Consider the following 17,770-nt stretch of genomic DNA (forward strand, 5'->3'; position numbering starts at 1 on the left):
CAGCCTGCCCCAGCATCCCAGCCCATCACAGAGCCAGCCCTGCACTCAGTGAGGGTCCCAGCATCCCAGTGCTTTGCCAGCAGCCCTGGGAAGAGCTGGTGGCTTCCAGTGCATCCCAGCAAGTACTGTGCCCCAAACCCCAATCACCCCAGTGGGATGAAGGCACAGCCTCCTCCTCCTCCCATTTCCTTGCCCACACGGTGACGCCAGGCCAGCTCACTGGGCAGTGTGGGAGAGGCCAGGCCAGGTCTAACTGGAGCGCTCCCAGCCTTGGCAGTGCCCTGCAGACAGGAGACGGCTCCATCGTGCCATGACAAGGGGCGCTGACCCCTTACACCACCAAAGCTCCTTTTCCACTTCCCCAGGGGTGCCTGGTGAGCACTGGCCTGGCCATGGCTGGCTGGGCAGCCACCACGGCACCGCAGCACAAAGCACGGCGTGAGTGGGAGGCCAGGGCTGAGCTGCTCCAGTGCTCCAGCAGCTCCAAAGGAATTCACTCGCCTGCAGCATCTTGTGGTGCTGCCCCAGTGCACAAGGCCACCCAGCCAGCAGCCATCTCATACACTGTCCCCAGCAGTGCCACCACCCACCACGGCACCACAGAACACCTCTGTGCCCTCGCCAGCACTGCCTCTGCCCTCTCATCTCACTCAATGGTGATGTGGATGTGGCTGTGCTGTCCCCAGCTTTGTCCCCAGCTTTGTGGCTGAGTGCTGCTGGTTCCAAGAGGTCTCTGCCAGCTCCTGCTCCACCACCACACTCCTGATGGGTCCCTGAGCATGACATTTCCACTGTCCACCCTCCCACCTGATGCTGAGTCCCCATCCCTACCCAGGTGAGGTGTCCAGTGCCACAGTGAGCATCGCCCCACTGAGCCGTCGCGTGTCCCACAGCTTCACCTCTCGCTCCCGCATCTGCAGGGACACAGACATGGTGTCAGTGGGCACTGGGGTGCCCGCATGGCTCCACGGTGCCACCGCCTTTCCCAGCCACCTTCCGCCATCCCAGCAAGGGCCAGGGCACCTGGCGAGGGGACCTCCTGCTTTCAGGGGGACAGGCCTGTCCTGGGCACTTGGGGTGCTTTGGCCCAGCAGCCACGGGGAGTAACATCCCAGTAGTGCCAGGGCCACCTTTCTGGCAAGGACCGTACCTGGCTGAACCCGACGGAGATGAGGCAATCACTGGAGCCCATCCAGAGCAGCCGGGAGTCCTTGTTGTTGTCGTGTCCCGGGACACTCTGCAAGGCACAGGAGACAGGGCTGTCAGTACTGCTGCCAGCCACGCTGGACACATTGAGGGGACGCTGGACACATTGAGGGGATGTGTGCTTCACCAGCCGTGGTTGTGAACTGCCCTGGGGCTGAGCACGTGGAGCCGAGTGCTGGCTCCCGGCTCTGCTGAGAGCTGCCCTGGGGACAGTGCAGTGGGGACAGCCCACAAGCAGCGACAGCCCTGCCTCCCCCACCCGTGGCAGCGTGGTTGCCTTGTGGAGCAGCTGGCCCAGCTCCCAGTGAGGAGTGGAGGGTGGCAGCAGGTAACGTGAGTGTGACAGGGCACGAGATGGCTCCCGGGTCCCCAGGGCTCTCCCCACACCTGGTCACCTGGGGTGAGGGGGATAGAGTGCTGCGAGGAAGCTGCTCCATGCCACAGGCACAAGAGGAGGCTCTGCCATGGCGATGATGACAGAGGGACTTACTTCCCCGGCTGCATCCCCGGGCTCTTTATCCATGCTGAATCCTGGCTCCAGGAGCTGGGTGCCCCATGTGTGCCCAGATGCTACTGAAACACACGGCAAACTGAGCCTGGCCATGATCCCCAGACTGCTCCAATCCCCTGCACCCTGCTTCACCTCTCCCCTGGGCGCCCTGTGAGGCTGGGACCCCCAACCCACATCCTGATCCTGGTCCTGCTGAGGACGGGAGGGGAAGAGCTTCCACAGGGCTGTCAGCGGGTGTTTCCCGGCTCCCATGTGGTCCCCAGATGGGCCCTGCGGTTCCTGGTGCCCCAGTGGGAGCCGGCAGCCAGCCCTGGCCCACAGCACAGGCAGCGCTCGCAGCCCCTCGCTCTCATTGAGGAGCGCCAAGAACTGGCTGCTAACGAGTTCAGAGCTGGCAGGGAAAGCGGAGGGCTCTGCCAGAGCCAAACCCGGCACGGCGCTTCCGGGACCTCTGCGCAGGGCAGGGGCACCAGGCTGGGGGCAGGAGGGGTGGGGTGGGCAGCGATGGTGCCCACGGAGGAGCCCATGAGCTGCGTCCCCCTTGGTGCGAGCACTGTGAGCACCGGCCACGACCGCACTGTGACCGCCAGCGAGGCTCTGCCACCGTGGCAGCCAGAGAGGGGGCACGGAGGTGCCGCATCTCCCTCCCCTCACTGGAGAAGCTCTGCTGGAGCAGCCTCCAGCCCCAGAGAGATGCCACTCTCTGGAGAGAGCCAGGGTGGGAGCAGGCGTGCGGTGCCAAGCTTGCCTTGCCCCGGCTCCACCACGCCAGCTGCCTTGCCAGCACAAACACGGCTCACTTGGAAGAGGCAGCGCTGGCCAAGCCAAGCCTGGCGCTCCCAGCCACAGGGCCAGGATGTGGGGCAGGAGGGGCCTGGCCCCCACGACCAGCACGCTGGCAGCAGACCCAGCACCCGGCAGGGAAAGGACCTGGACAAAGGAACGTGTCCCAGGATCGGTGCCAAGAGGGATGGAAACTCCAGGAGCTGGGGCCAGCCCGCGCGTCAGCCAGGAGAGCACTTCTGCACCTGAGCCGTGCGGCTGTGGCAGCCAGAGCTCAACATCTGCGGATCCCATAACCGGCGGCGCCGGCTCCGCGGCCCGGGGTCCCGCGGGTGTCCCGGACCCCCTGGCGGCGGTGGCAGCCCCGGGGCGGCGGCAGGGCTGGCCGAGGGCAGGGTGCTGCCGCGGCACTCCCAGACCCCGGCGTGCCGGCTGCGGCGCAGGGCCATGTTTTCTGCATTAGTTCCATCCCGGCTGAGCTGTACGTATGGCAGCAAGTATGCGGGAGGCTGGGCTGCTCCGTGCTCAGCCTGTGCAGATGTTGCCAGAGGTGAGCGTGCGGACAGCAGCTCCCCTGGTGCGGAGGGTCTTGGCAGGGACGGGGCGGTATGGCCTGGCACTGAGGGTGGACATTGGTGTGGTTCAGCCGTAGGACACCCGTGGGGCTGCTGTGGACCCCTGGGGCTGGCAGAGCTGGGCAGAGACCCTGGCACCCTTCCCGGAGTGATGCTGGAACGCCCCGTGTCCCTGGAGCAGGGAACCAGCCACAACCCAAGGGACGGGCGTCCCTCCTGAGCCGCTTGTGCCCCCGGCAGACTGCAAGGAGTCCACCAGCTCTGGGCCAGCACGCGGGGATCCAAGGAAGCCTCCCAGCTCCCTGCCAGTGCCCAGGCAGCCCAGACTCCTCCCGCCCATTGCACGGGTCTAGCCCAGCCGGTTTTGGGCAGATCGGGTTGGGGGGAGCCTGTGCCCCCTCCTCGGAGCCAGATCGGCTGCATGGGGAGAGTTTCCAGCTCCGTTCCTCTCCCTGTCTCAACCCATCCCTCCTAGGCAGGCTGGGGTCCCCAGCCCTTCTCCCCGTGCAGCCCCGGGGGCTGCGGGGGCCCAGGGCCGGCGTGTCGGGCGCAGCTGTTGGCAGCGATGCGGCGGGGTCGGGGAGCTGGGAACAGCTGCCCGCAGGGAGCGGCCGCTTCGGCTCCGCGGCTGCCTGGGAGAGCCCCACACAAAGCCAAGGCTGCTCCGGCTCCCAGGCGATCCCTGTCTCCCCGGGAGCCGTCACCCTGAGCCGGATGCAGGGCAGGGAGAGCCGGAGGTGGGAGCCCAGGGCAGAGACCTGGGGCTGGACGGGCGGGAGGTGGCCGGGGGGGGTCCAAGCTCTGCTCTTGGCAGAGCCCCCGGGGCTGGCAGGGCTGAGACAGCTCAGCCCTGCCTGTGGCTAACAGCCCATGAGCATGGCTAACAGCCCACGGACATTTGATCCCCGTGGGAAGCAACCCCAGCAGCGGGATCTGCGTGGGCACAGGAGGCACCAGTGCCAAGCTGAGCTATCCCTTTGCCAGGAGGTGCCAGGGCAGGAGGGGTCTCCCCTGGCCAGGGCACTGGGGGGGACTCTGGGGACAGACACCCACCCCGGGTCCATGCACGTGGGGAAGCCGTTGCTCATTCCACACCCCACGAGGCTGTGGGCAGCAGGAGGAACGGCTTCCCGGGAGCCGAGAGGGTTAACCACGCACCGAATCCTCCTCTCCGAACAAGAATGTGAGTGATCTCCTTCCCTTGCCAAATCCCAGTTACTCCAGAGGTAACCAGGAGAACAGAGCAGCCTCTCCCAGGCCAGCCCCACTCCTGGTCTCTGCCCAGAGCTCGAGGAGACCAGGAACTGTCACCTGCCCCAGGGGAGTGCAGGGATCCCACAGAGCAGCAGGGTTGCTCCAGTAGCCATCACACTGCCGGCACTGGCCGTGCCCTCTGCCAGGTGTATGGCATGTGTGTCACAGTGGGCAGGGACCAGGACAAGTCCCCTCCTGCCCACGTCATCTCCCTGATCCCACTGGCCAGGGCAGCATTGCTGTGAGGCCCCCGTGCCCTGGGGAACTGGGCATCACCAGGCTCTGCCTCTCCCCCCACTGCCAGCACAGCCCCCCTGCTCCATCCAACCCCTCCTGCCCTTGGTGAGGCCATGGCCATGTCCCAGAGGATGCTGTGGGCCCAGCAAGGGCAGGAAGGTGGGTGGGCTCCCGTTGGGCACAGATGCCTGGACACAAGGCTGGGATGGGAGCAGGATCTCCCTTGCTGGGTGGGAGAGGGGGACTCGCTGGCCATGGGGGTGAGCAGGCTGCAGCACCCAGCACCCATCACACCCACCCCTCCTCTGCTGCCTCTCCTCTCTTCCTGCAGCCACCGGCCCCACAAGCCCTGCTATGATACTATCAAATCTCAAAACACCTTTGCCCTTGGGAGTAGGAGCCTGCCAGGAGTCCCAGGTCAGGCACAGGCTGGGGCTCCTGAAATACCATGAGGAACCCCAGCCCCCAGTAATGGAGATGCCAACCCTGTGGGCCAGCGAGGCCATTCCCAGTGGGAGGGACGGGCACCCAGGCGAGGGCGAGCTGGTGCCACCGCACACCCGCACCCCTTGAGATGCCTCTGGCTCATTCCGAATCCTCCTCGACTTCCCCATGTCTGCCATACCAAGCGGCATTCCTGGGAAGGACGGCCGAGGGGGAAGCAGAGCAGAGGAAATATAAACAGTCCCGTGCAGCTACGCTGGGGAACAGAAGCATGAGAGCGCCGAGTGTGCGGTGCTATAAATAGGCTGCCCAGAGTCAGGCCAACTTTTTCATAGCTTCCCACGGTCTCCTTGGGAATGTGGGATGCTGTGGACCTTCCCCCAGCCCGGAGGAAGCCGCTGCCGAGGCTGGGAGTCAGGTACCCCCGGGGTGACCCCAGCGTGGGATATCGTGATGATGGGGCAGTGGGAGGAAGGCTCAAGTCTCTCTACGTCCTGATGCGCCTTCCCCTGATGATGACAAGTGGTCCCCAGCCAGCCCTAGGCTCACAGCTGGATCTGGGGCAGAGGTGACATGTCAGGGTCCACAGAGTTCTGGCTCTGGGCACAGCCAGATCACCCCAAACCTGGATCTCCACCCCACCACAGCATCACCTTCCCACCATGGCCACACTGCACCCAGGGACCCTCTCCATGGCGTATCTCCCACTGTGGCAGGGCTGATGCGGCCCATGGGATGGTGGCCATGGTTTGGGACAGGGGCTGGAGTCCCTCTTCCCCCCAGGACCTTGAGCAGGGCTGCGACAGCACCGGCTGTGCTTGGGCTGTGAACCCCGGCTGCTCCCCATCACTGAACTCTGCCCCCAGCACAGCCCAAGAGCTGGTGGGACAAACCCACAGCGGGGACAACCCCCCAGGGACACTGTCCCAGCTGTCCCCAGGCGCCCTCAGCCCAGGCCCCGCTCATTAGCACAGCTCATTACGACGTGAGTGGGGCGTGCGCTGGCCCTCGCCCCCGGCCCTGCCCAAACACTGGCGGAGGAAGTTTCTCGTGAGAACGGAGCCGGCTCCTCTCCATCCCCCACCGGCCGCTCCACACGGACGGTGCCTGTCCCGGGCTTGTCCCGGGAACCAGGTGCTGGCCAGATGCACACACAGCCCCTCGCACCAGCCTGTGTGGAGCAGGACGTGGCCCATGGGCTCTGTACGCAGGGGAAGGTGGCCGGGGCAGTGGGCAAGCAGGGATGCCACCTTAGTAGCCCACGGCATACCCGAATCACTGCCCTACACTGTGCTGGCGACCCACCTGAGGCATGAGCTGGGCATGGGCACCTTCCCGGTGCTCCAGCTTCCTGTTCAGCCCTGTGTCCCCTGTCCCAGCAAGGGCAGGGCCCAGGGGGACACAGGAGGGACCTTTGGTGGGGTTTGCACAGGGATTGCAGGAGGCTGAGGGCGGGAACAGCGACACTGAAGAGCAGAAGCTGAAGCCACAAGGGAGAGGACGTGACTCGCTTCCAGGGGGAGGGCCAAGGCGAGGAGGGCGACCACCACCCTGCGGGAGGGGAGGACAGGCGGCCGGGGTAGCGCGGCCTTGTGAGGGGATAAAGCAGAGCACAGGGCTCAGAGAATTCTTTGGAAGGACAGTGGTGCTTGGACCTGGACCCAGCCAGGCAGCGGCAGAGGGTGTGTGGGGTGGCACGGCGGGACCCAGGGAGCCCTGGCATCTCCACTGCCAGTTCAGGGCACAGAGAGCAGCAATAGGGTGTGAGCACAGCCCTGATGCTCACAAAGGGGATGCAACAAAGGGATAGGGATCCAGCAGGATGAGGCCACTGCTCTCCCAAGGGAAATCATGGCCCCGGGTACATACCAGGCACACCATGGGGTCAGCCAGACCCCGGCCATGCTGTGTCACACACGTCTGCCCACTGCTGGGATATGCTCAAAATAGCTGCCACGGGCGTAGCCGGGAAGAGGGGGTCAGGCCCTGGCGGGGACATGGCCACAGGGTGTGGGCAGCCTGCCAGTCACCCTCCTTGTCACCCACCCTCAGTCCCCAACCCCATGTGTGCCACATCCATGGTACCTGAGAGCAGCACCAGGTATTAGGAGGAGTGACCCCTCCTCCCTGAGCTTCTTATTTTAGCTCCCTCTCATTCTTTTCCCCTGCTCTAAAAAAAGGAATGTTTAATGAGGCAGGCTTGGCAAATTAAGAAGCCCAGCCGGAGGAGCAGCCCGGGGCCAGCTCTCGGCTCCACAGAGGGACCGGGGTGAGCCAGCAGCGGGACCCTGTGCTGGCTTCAAGGAAACCCAGCCCACGGTGCTGCGGGGGCCAGCGCAGCTGGAAAACGCATCCAGCAGCTCACCTCTGCAAAAAAACAGGCAACTTCAAAGCACAGAGCCTGTGAAGTGCTGGCACTGCACGGCGACCCCGGCATCACCCGGTGCTGTAACCGTGCTGGCCCAGGGGGAGAAGGAGCCTTTCCAACTAACCCAGCCCTCCAGCAATGGGGAAAAAAGAAAAGAACAAAACCCAGGAGCGTTTTTCCTCTTGGCTAAGCAAGCCCTGCGCAAACTTCCAGAGGATTTATGGCATTTTAAAGTTTTCCCCTTCAGCAGAGCACTTCTCCAAGACTAAACATCTCCATCCATTGCGAGCCGGCCGGGGCAGGGCCGCGGCAGTGAAGGTGCATATTTCTCTTGGCAAACGTGAAGTGCCGGCCCCAGGCTGGATCAGACAGCAGTGGAGGGAAGTGAACTGCCTGCTTTGAACAGCCACCATCATTCACACGTTATTTTTAATAGCTCAGCGAGACAGAGTCCACCCTCCCCAGGAGACTTGGCTCGAGCCCATCGCACTCACAGCTCCGCCATCAGACAAGCCGACAGGTCTGGCAGGGGGAGAAGGGGGGCCAGGAGGGGAGGGGAGCACTGGGGCCAGTGGTGGATAAATTTTGGAGTAGAGAGTGGGATCTTCCAGCCATGCTGAGTGGCAACTGGAGCGGGACAGCATCGTGGCGGCCGCTGGAGTGCTGGAAGCACTTTGCTCTGGCTCATCCGCACGTGTCACCACTGGGTTTGTGTTTATTTTTTGTGCTGGGGTGTTTATAAGGCTTCCTGAAGGGTCAGGGCATCATTTGTACTGCAGGAAGCACCCAGGGGCCTTAGGGGAGCTCAGCACCTGGGTTATGTGCAGGAGCAGGTGGAAAGTCCTGGTGCAGCTCTGGAGCTCCGGCTCCCTTCTGTCAGTGCCTGGGGTCACCACTGTGCCCGAGCACTGGCACCAGAGGCCATTGGCTTCCCGAGCCCACAGGCAGCAGGAGACCCACCAGGAATGACAGAGTCCACTGCAGCCATCTCACCCTGCTCTCCACTGCACCCCTCCCTTCCCAAAGGCTTCCAGCCCCTTCTGCAGCCAGAGCCCCCAAACCACAGGAAACCTCTAATAAGAGGCTGTTTGAACTTGACGTCAAGGCTTAAAGTCTCTACTTATTTCCTAATCACTGTTATTTGCTGAGCTGTGCAGATCTGGCCGCCCAGCCCTCGCCCTCAGCGGGTCCTCATCCCCAAGAGCCTTTGGTTCAGCTCCCGCAGGGCAGGGCAGAGCCCAGGAGCCTGCAGAGCCCAGAGCCCTCACACCCACGGAGCTCGCCTGGCACGTGCTGCTGCTCTGGGAGTGCTCCCTGGCCTGGTGGGAGGGCAGGGGCCACTCCTGCCAAACCCCATCAGGGTTAAGAGGACAGCCCTGTTGCCCCTGCCCTCAGCCCCTGCCTCCACATTGCCTCTCCCAAGCCCAGCCAGGGCTGGGATGGTTTGGGGGACCAAAGCCCACGCCCCTGTAGGCAACGGGTCGGGCAGGGCTGCCTGCAGCACATCCAGAGAGGACAGTACCTGGGAGGCAGCTGGGCCGGCTCGGGGGTCAAAGATCCGCAGTTTCTTGTCCTGGTGAGATAAAAGAAAACAGAGGAGGGTTAAGGACCTCGGGGCCAGCGGGATGTCAGGATGCATTAGGCAGAAGGCTGGAGTGAGCAGCCCTCCCGTTCTGGCCCATCACTCTCCTGCCTGCAGTGCCTATCCCTACGGATGGATTGCACTGTGCCCTCCCACATCACGGGCAGGGTGGACTTCCAGCATCCCCAGAGCCTCACCAGGACCCAACACCCTCAACACTGGTCCCAGAGAAGGAGGGAGCCTTCAAAGTAGAGCCAGGGCTGGAGCCTGACCCTCAGATGCCATCCTGACAGTGGTAGGGGAATGAGCCCTTTCCTGCCTGGCACCCCTCTACCAAATGGGGCATGGGACCCCCTCTGGCAAGGCTGGCAGGGCACAGAGGCAGCAAGGGGGTGCCCGGGTGCCAGCCCTGCTGCCAGGGTGCTGTTTGGGGAGCACGCATTTTGCCAGCCAGAGCCATACGGCACGGGGGCTGATCTGCACCCCAGCTGGCACGGCTTGGGCTTGTACGCCCTGAGCCCGCACGCTCGGCCCGGGGCTCCAGCCACGAGGTGGGACTCCGACTCATCCAGCAGCCTGGCTCCGCTCGCCGGGCCGGGCTCCGGGCTCCCCCCGGGCTCCCCCGCAGACCCTTCGCTCTCCCTCGGCACGGCACGGGCTGCGCTCCAGCCTGGGGCTGGCTGGGGCTGTGTGCTCAGACCGGCTTGCCGAGCCTCCGGGCACGGCCTGGGGAGCTCGTGGCTCGCACGCTGCCCTTGCACACGCCCCTTGCACGCTCATTTGCACGCTCGCCCCGCCCGCCGGGCGCGGCCCCGCGCGTTCCCGGCGCTCCCGCAGCGAGCGGCCGGCGCCATCTAGTGCTGCTCCCTGCCCGCCTCCCCACGGGCTCGCTGACCCCGCTCCTGCCCTTTTCCACCCCAAAACTTACCGTCCCTCCACGCTCCCCATGCCTGGAAGTGTTCCAGGCCAGGCTGGATGGAGTCTGAGCACCCCGGGCTAGGGGAAGGTGTCCCTGCACATGACAGGGGGGTGGATCGAGACGAGCTTTAAGAGCCCTTCCAACCCAAACCATTCTGGGAATCTGTGAAATGGGTGCTCCCCAGGATCAGGGTGCATCCAGCAGCTGGCAGACAGCCCATCCACGCCGTGCCACAGCAAGGTCACCCCTGGGCACTGCTCACCTTGCAGGAGGTGCCGAGGAGGTGGCCGTCTCGCTTCCAGGTCAGGCTCTGCAGCTGGTCCCCGTGGGAATCCAGGACTGTGGGGATAAAGCAGGGTCAGGGCCAGGATCAAGCAGGGTCCCTCCTGCAGACAGGGCAGGAGCCATCACTCTCCCCCCCAGAATATTTCCCAGGAGAAATGACCTGGCCTTTCCAAAGGGCTGGTGGCAGCCAGGACCCAGTGGGACACTGCTGTGTCCGTGCAGGGAGCATCCCTGCGCTGCTGGCAGCTGGAGACCAAGAGCAGGAGCCCTGGGAAAGCCACAGGCCTGTGCTGCTACTCACCTCCTCTCCCCCTCAGGGTGGCTGAGGTCTGGCAAGGCTGGTCAGCAACCACCCACATCCACCCACGCCCTGGGACATGCAGGGAGAGGGACCTGTCACACAGGGGATCCCCAGCAGAGCTCCTATGGACACCTTGGGCAGTATCGGAGCATTTCACACCACTGCATCAGAGCGTAGGGGAACACAGGCACAAGGGGCTGTGGGGCCCTGCCCAAAAAGCCACCTGAGCTGCCTGTTTGGTGACACTGAGGTCAGACCCTGAGCCCAGGCACTGTGCAGGCACACGGGCAGGCATACGGGGCAGGCACACGGGGCAGGCATACGGGGCAGGCACACGGGGCAGGCACAGGGCAGAGACACGGGGCAGAGACACGGGGCAGGCACACGGGGCAGGCACACGGGGCAGAGACGTGTCATGGGCAGTCACAGCCCTGCCTACCTGTCAGGGGCTGCTGCTGCCCCAGGTCCCAGACTGTGACTCTCTTCCCTGCACCGCTGGCCAGGACAGCGTCCGCCGTGGGGTGGAACTGCAGCGCATCCACTGGGGCCCCCCCGGGCCCCAGGGTCAGCCCCACGCCACCAGGAATGTCCTGGCCACTCTGGGGCAGGCGCCACACCTTCACCTGCAGCCCCAGGAGAGGAGGGTGGTCAGTCCCCGGGCAGGTGAGCAGGAGCCAGCTGGGTGCTGGCAGTGCTCCACCCAGGCTCGCTGCTTTCCCAGGCTTTGGTCCCTGAGGACACCAGGTGATCCCTCCAGTGCAGCTCAGTGGGATCAGGTCCCAGATGGGAGAAGGCTGATCCTTGACCATCTGCTCTGTCCCCCTGAGGATGTCCCACTCCGCTCTCCCCAAGCTGGCACTCTCCACCCCATGCTCCTCTTGCTCCCATCACTCCAGCTCTGCAGTGAATCCCAGAGACACGTTGGGGGTCACGAGGTGTCCCCTTGGGACCCCTGTCACCGAGCACTCACCGTCTCATCAGCAGAGCCTGTGGCCAGCAGGAGCTGATCGAAGGGTGAGAAGTCAAAGTCTGTGACCACATCTGGAAGGAGAAGGGCAGAAGTTTGTCCCCACCTTCCCCTGCAGACAGTGTGGCTGCCTCTCTGCTTTTCCCAGCTGGGATTCCTTCCCTACACACACACAAGCAGCAGTGGGGGACAGATCCAGCCCCATCGAGGTGTTTTGGAGCAGCTCAGCTTTGCTGTGAGTGCCTGAGCTCCTCTACTCTGTCCCTCAGGGTCTTGCACCCCTTTGGCAGGGATGGGAACCCTGGAGGGGGCATCCCCCTGCCTGATCCATGGACCGACACTCCCAGAGGGCGCAGGGAGCAGCACGGACAGCACAAGGGTGTCTGTGCCATGTCCTGCTGGAGCCGTGCTGGTGACAAGGCTCCCTTTGTAACACCCCGGCCCGGCATGCCAGCGGCAGGGATGCTCCCGGCGGCAGGGCCCAGCGGGAGGAAGGCTGGCACCAGCAGCAGCAGCAGCCCCTCGGATGCATTTGGCACGCTCAGGAAAGTAGGTCACTGTGTACTTTTCCGCTTCCAGGAGACAGGCCCGGGAGGCATGAAGAGCAGGCAGCTTGCTCGGCTGCATCCACCCGGGAGGAGAGAAAATCCATTCCCTGCCACGGAAGCGTTGCTCTGGCACAGCCGGCTTCAAAGGACTTGTGCTGATCCCATTAGGAAGCCGTGGATGTGGCGCTGCCTCCTGTGCACCCCTCTGGCACTCCCCAGGGAGCAGAAGAACTCACTGCCTGCATTTCCAAGCTGAGGAAGCTCCTGGTGCCAGGGGCTGAGGCGGCACAGGCTGGGCACTCTGTGCAGCCCTGCAGCCATGCCAGGGCACGCGTGCAGGAAGGCGGCGCTGGAACCAGCTCCCATCTTGCTGCTCTGGTGTAATTTTTGCGAAATGGGTGGTCAGTGCCCCCCAGGCTGGTATTGCTGCTCCAACACCAGGAGAGGGGCACCCTGAGGTAGGCACCACCACTCCCTGTGTCTGGGCAGGGCAGAGCCGTGCTCCTCTGCCAGCAGCGATGCTGCCACTGCCTCTTCCCTGCCACACTCCCTCTGCCCACATCAGAGCTGCTGGTCCAGCCTGCTCCTCCCACCACTAGAGCCGGGTACAGCCACGGTGATGCCAACTCCAGCCTGGCACTGGGTGTACTGGGAATTTCAGGGCGTGCTATGAGTAATGTGGAAAGGCTGTGCTAGAAGGGTGTGAGGAAGAGCTACGTGTCCAGGCCTCACTGCACCCTGAGAGATGAAGGAACATGGATTGATTCCAGCCTGGCACAGCCCCTCCTGGTGTCACCCTGTCCATGGGTGATGGTCCCTGGCAGGTCCCCATGCCCCTTGCCTGGCAGACAGCCCACCACAGCCCCCCACACAGCCCACACGGGGCCAAACACATCCTGTGGAGGTGGGAGGTGGCACCCAACACCCACCTGAGTGGCAGCAGAGCTGAGATATGGTCCTCTTGCCCCCATCCTCGCACTCCAGCGGCACAATGCCCAGCACACCTGCAGGAGAGGGCACAGGAGCAGGTCACCAGCCGCCCACCAGCCTGTCCATCACCTACAGGATGCTCCCAGGAATCCCCCCAGCCTGGGACACACAAGAGGCACCCAGCTTTGCAATGCAAGCCAAGAGGTGTGGGACTTTTAGGGGATCTCAGGGAAAGCCTCCTCCCCTCACCCTGGTGCCTCTGCGGTCTGGGGGACTGACCCACCACCCAGCCCCACAGGGACCACTGGAATAAATCCATCCCGCTCCCCGAGCAGCGCTGGGGACCCTTGTGCCTCACCGGGTGCCTCGGCGTTGAAGGCGATCCAGCGGCAGCTGGCCTTCACGTGGTTCCCACAGGATGTGATGGAGCCTGCTCGGATACCCCCGATCCAGGCCTGGGATGGAGAAGGAAAAACCATGTCAGGAGCTGCCTTGTTATGGCAGGGCCCAGAGCACGGCTGGAGGGGACACAACAGACCATTGGCACAGCACAGCCAGAGACCCTCAGACCCAGAGGAGCTCCCATGCTGATGGAGACCTGGAGACTGCCAATACCAGTGGGATTATCCCACCCTCTGGGGTGTCCCAGGGCAATGTGGCTGCTCACGCTCCTGTCACAAAGCACAGCCCCTCCTCACTGGGGCTGAAGGCTGGGACACAGGAGCATCCCAGCTCCCGGTGCTGCCTCTCCCCCAGACTGTCCCATCTCTGGGCTGTGCCACTGGGGGAAGTGCTCAGAGGTCTTTGCAATAAACTGGTGCCAGGGAATCCGGATGGGACAAAAGCTCTTGGGCTGTGAAGCACCATGGGGTCAGGCTGTGGCTGACCGAGGCCAATGAACACCTCCAGCAGCACGCTTCCTGCACGGACACACAGCCAAGGAGCTGCATTACAGCTCCAAAACCAAAAGCCCGCTCTGCAGTGTTTCCCAGGGCTGAGCACTGCCCTCGTGGGGCCCTGGGACACCCTTGGTCAGCCAGACCCACTCCAGGCGACACAGACACCCCACCTCAAGTGGCCACCAGGGCCATGAGCTTCCTGGCACACCCAGGGCCAAGTCCAACCCTTGGCAGTGGCAATGGCAGGTGTTCCACCAGGCCTGTGTGCCCACAGCAGCCCCCGGAGCTGCAGCGAGTGTCCAGAGCAGTGGATACCCCAAAAACTGGGCTGACACCCTTGTAGGGAAGGGAAACCCTGAGCCCCAGGTTTCCTTTCCTTGCACAACTTCCGTTTGAGGCTTGACAGTGAGCAGTGGTTCCTGCAGCACTTCCTTTCCTCAGAGCTCAGTGCAGACCTGTTAACCCTTCTCCTGCCAAAGGCAGGTTCCTGTCCCTGCACCCAGCAGGTGGGCAGGTGGCTGCAGTGGGGATGGGGAACGGGTCTGGACCATGAGCAGGACCGTGGAATAAGGGTCCCACTATCTGCATCCCATCACCCTGCACTGGGCCCTCAGTGAGCAGGACACCAGTCACATCTGGCTCCCAGCACCCGGGGGTACCACGCAGGACCCCTGCAGTGAGGTTTCACAGACCTGGTCCATCCTGACCCCACAATTTCCCCACACACAGGCAGGAGCCCTCAAGGAAGTGATCCTCCCTGCAGCGTGCCAGCACGGCCAGGAAAGCACATGAAACCATCCTGGCTCCATCCCTAGAACAAACTGGGAGCTCTCCAGGGGCATCTGCCAGCAGAGCCCTGCAGATGCAGCCTGAAGAGAAGACTCAGATGTGATCCCTGATGTTTACACTGCGCTTCCTGATCCGACCAGGTCGGGTGTCTGCTTGTGCCTCCATAAACAGGCGCTCGGCTGGGGACAGAACAGAGCTTCCCGCTGTGACACCTGAGATGGGTTTGGTGACAAGACTTCTTTCTCCACCTGCTGCCTTACGGGGAGTGCATGGCCTCACTTCCAAGGATACCTTTCATGCCTGAATGGGAAAAGCCTTTTGGAAAGGCCCCCTTGCACAGCAGATCCCTCCCTGCATACCAGGGTGAGAGCACGCTGTCCCTTCAAACCTCCTCCACCATGGAACCAACACCAGGGCAGTGGTGACGGGGACACCCCTGCCTGGAAGATGCCATGTCCTGCACAGCCAGGTGTCCCAGCACCCACACCCCACAGGCACACACACTGCCTGTTGCCAGTGACTCATCTGAGCCCTGAGATTCACAGCCAAACATTCATCCAACTGTGATTTTGGCGACCTGACACCTGCTCTGCAGACACGCTGAGGCTGGCACGCCATGGGGATGGGGGCACCATGTCCCCTCCTGCAGATGAAGCCCAGATGATGTTTTGGGTGCTTGCTGGATTTGCAGAGGCGTGTGAGCGCAGGCCAGGACAGCCTGGTGCAAGGACAACTCGGCCGAGAAGTTACAGGGAAGGAGTGTGTGCACACCCAAGGGCTGGGAGCAGCAGCAGCCTCGCTCATGGCCACGGTGCTGAGGAGGTGCTGGGTGAAGGGTGCCCAGCTCGGGGAGCCCCCACAAGGGCTGTGTCCCGATAACGCTCCTTGATGTGACTCATCCAGCCCTGACCCTGCATCCCTGTCCCTGCCCTGCCAAACCCGTAGGGACAGAGACCTGGGAGACTGCCCTGGCCCAGCTCTGTGGTTTGGGGGACAGCAGGGCAGGGCTACCTGCTGCCAACACCGCGCCAGGATGGATCACGATGCTTGGCATGATTGTGGCTGGTTATTCACGGAGCAGAGGCCAGAGCTGTGCACCACATGGCTCTGTGCTGCCCAGCGAGACCCCCAGAGCTGCCTGGCCTCAGCAGAGCCGAGCTCCACAGCTCATGGCCAGGGTGATGGAGCTCAGCACCGTCCCGTGGGGCCCAGCACTTCCTCTGTGCCTGCGGAAGCGGGGTGGCAGGAGCGGGGTGGCAGGAGCGGGGTGGCAGGAGCGAGGCCCAGCATTTCTCACTCGGTGCATGGTTCCCTGGCTCGCACAGGCCATCCTGGGAGGGCTGAGCACGGGTGAGATACCGAACGGCAGCGGGCAGCAAGAACCGGGGATGCACCGCCTGTGCCAGCCATGCCCAGCAGCAGGAGGGGAGCAGCCACCACGGGACGGGTACCCCATGCCAGCCGCTCCCGGCCGGAGGGGCTGCACCACCCCAGGAGAGGGCTGGGGTTCCCCACCAGCCCCACCTGCGGACGCCCCGGAGCCGGGATCCTCCGCGGACCCCGGGATGGGAAGCAGCGGGTGCCAAGGAGGGGCCGCCCGAGCGACGCACCCGCACCGCGGCCGGGAGACCCAGGCACGGCCCCGCCACACCGGCGATGCCGCAGCTGCGGGGCCCGGAGCCGCGCCCTGCCGGTGCCGCGGGGCGGGGCCGGTCCTGCCCTGTCCCCGAGTCTGTCCCAGTCCCTGCTCGCCGGCAGCCCCGGCCCCGCCGCCCCCGCGATCCCCCGGTACCGCCGGGTCCCGCAGCGCTCACCTCCCTGCGGGGCAGCCGGGCCTCGGTGTGCCGGAACTTGGACGCCTTGAAGCGGTTCATGGCGCTCCGGTTGTACCGCACCGAACCGTACCGGGCCCTGCCCTGCCCGGCCCGGCCCCGCCGCTCCGCCCGCCCCGGGGCCCCGCCCTGCCCTGAGCCCCGCCCTGAGCCCCGCCCCTGGACCGGCCCCACCGGACCCCTCGCCCCACGTGTGTCCCGTGTGTGCCGTGTCCCCGCTGTCACCGTGAGCGGGGCACAGACCCCCGGCCCCGGCTCCTCGGACTCCCGTCAGAGCCTCCAGCCCCAGCGTCGGAGCCAGCTCCGGGATGTCTGCCCGGCGGTCCCGGGGATCCCAGCCCCCTCCTCGCCTCCCGCAGAAGGTCGCGGTCACCCCGTGCTGTGCCCCCCTGCTGTCACCCAGCTCTCCTGCCACACAAGGGCAGCGGTTCCGTCGGGCTCTGGGCAGCGAGGACGGGGACAGCGGGAGGTTTCCAGTCCCGTGGGCTCAGCGTGCTCGCCCCCCTCCACGGCCTCGCAGCCGGCGGCGAACAGAGACCTTTGTGTACTCACGGCTGAGGGGAAGGGAGGAGGAGGAGGGAGCGCTGGATATGAGCCCACTGAGCCCTCCGGGCCCGGCTGTGGCGTCATCCACGCCCGGTGGAGCCCGGGTGTCACCCACGCCGGTGGAGGCCAGCCCTCCTGCCCTGCTTTCACCCGGGCCGTGACAGCGGCGTGTGCGCAGCAGGAGCCGGCAGGAGCTGGCACGGCCCTGTCGCCGCTCAGCCCGGCTGAGCCTCCCCCGCGCCGCAGGCCCGAACCGGAGCGCTCGGAGGCGCCAGCCCCGGTGACGAGGGCGGGAGAGAGACACGCTTGGCACGAATCGTCCTCCTCCTCTCCAGAGAAAAGCTGCTGCCTCGGTGTGGGCGCTGTGTCAGGGTGGGTGCCGTGCCAGCCTGCTGTGCCAGGGCGGGTGCTGTGTGAGTGTGGGCGCTGTGTCACTGCAGTCGCTGTAGTTTCAGAGCCTTTATTCCACTTCTATCAGATATTTCACCTGCTAGGGGAGAAGAAGAGCAGCCCTGGAAGGGCGCAGACCGCGAAGACAAAGCAGAGGGCAGGGTTCCCAGCCCCGCTGCACGAGGGTCTCACAGGGGGCCGTGCCCGGCTGTCCCCAGCCATGTCCCCGCGCGTTCCCTGCCCGCGCCCCCCGGGACCCGCCATGGCTCCGCGCCCCCCGCGCCCCGTCCCCACCGGCCCAGCCCAGCCCCGCGCATGCGTGACCGTGGCGCAGCCGCCGCCGCGGCGCTGTGCGCATGCGCGGCCCGTCCCCGCCGCGGGGTGCGCAGGCGCAGCGCCGCGCG

General features: G+C 64.8%; 1 protein-coding gene across 3 annotated transcripts in view; it reads right to left on the reverse strand.

Annotated features, from left to right (window-relative positions):
- CORO7 (coronin 7) overlaps positions 1-17,267 on the reverse strand; it is a 35,908-nt gene extending 18,641 nt beyond the window's left edge. The window contains exons 1-9 of one of the 3 annotated variants that reach the window (XM_042037713.1): positions 16,983-17,267; positions 13,269-13,365; positions 12,910-12,984; positions 11,436-11,506; positions 10,905-11,088; positions 10,142-10,218; positions 8,901-8,951; positions 1,151-1,237; positions 832-914 (exon numbers count right to left, since the gene is read on the reverse strand). In XM_042037713.1, the coding sequence (XP_041893647.1) occupies positions 832-914; positions 1,151-1,237; positions 8,901-8,951; positions 10,142-10,218; positions 10,905-11,088; positions 11,436-11,506; positions 12,910-12,984; positions 13,269-13,365; positions 16,983-17,060 (803 nt within the window). In that variant the 5' untranslated portion in view covers positions 17,061-17,267. Of the gene's footprint in view, positions 1-831; positions 915-1,150; positions 1,238-1,696; positions 1,761-8,900; positions 8,952-10,141; positions 10,219-10,904; positions 11,089-11,435; positions 11,507-12,909; positions 12,985-13,268; positions 13,366-16,412; positions 16,536-16,982 lie in introns of those variants that run through there. The other 2 variants (XM_042037714.1, XM_042037715.1) reach the window with 2 other exon arrangements.
- Positions 17,268-17,770: the final 503 nt, after the last annotated feature.

The sequence above is a fragment of the Corvus kubaryi genome, unplaced genomic scaffold (assembly GCF_017639235.1).
Source record: "Corvus kubaryi isolate FWS band 111438036 unplaced genomic scaffold, C.kubaryi_AGA036_p1.0 37387, whole genome shotgun sequence".
NCBI classification, from domain to species: domain Eukaryota; kingdom Metazoa; phylum Chordata; class Aves; order Passeriformes; family Corvidae; genus Corvus; species Corvus kubaryi.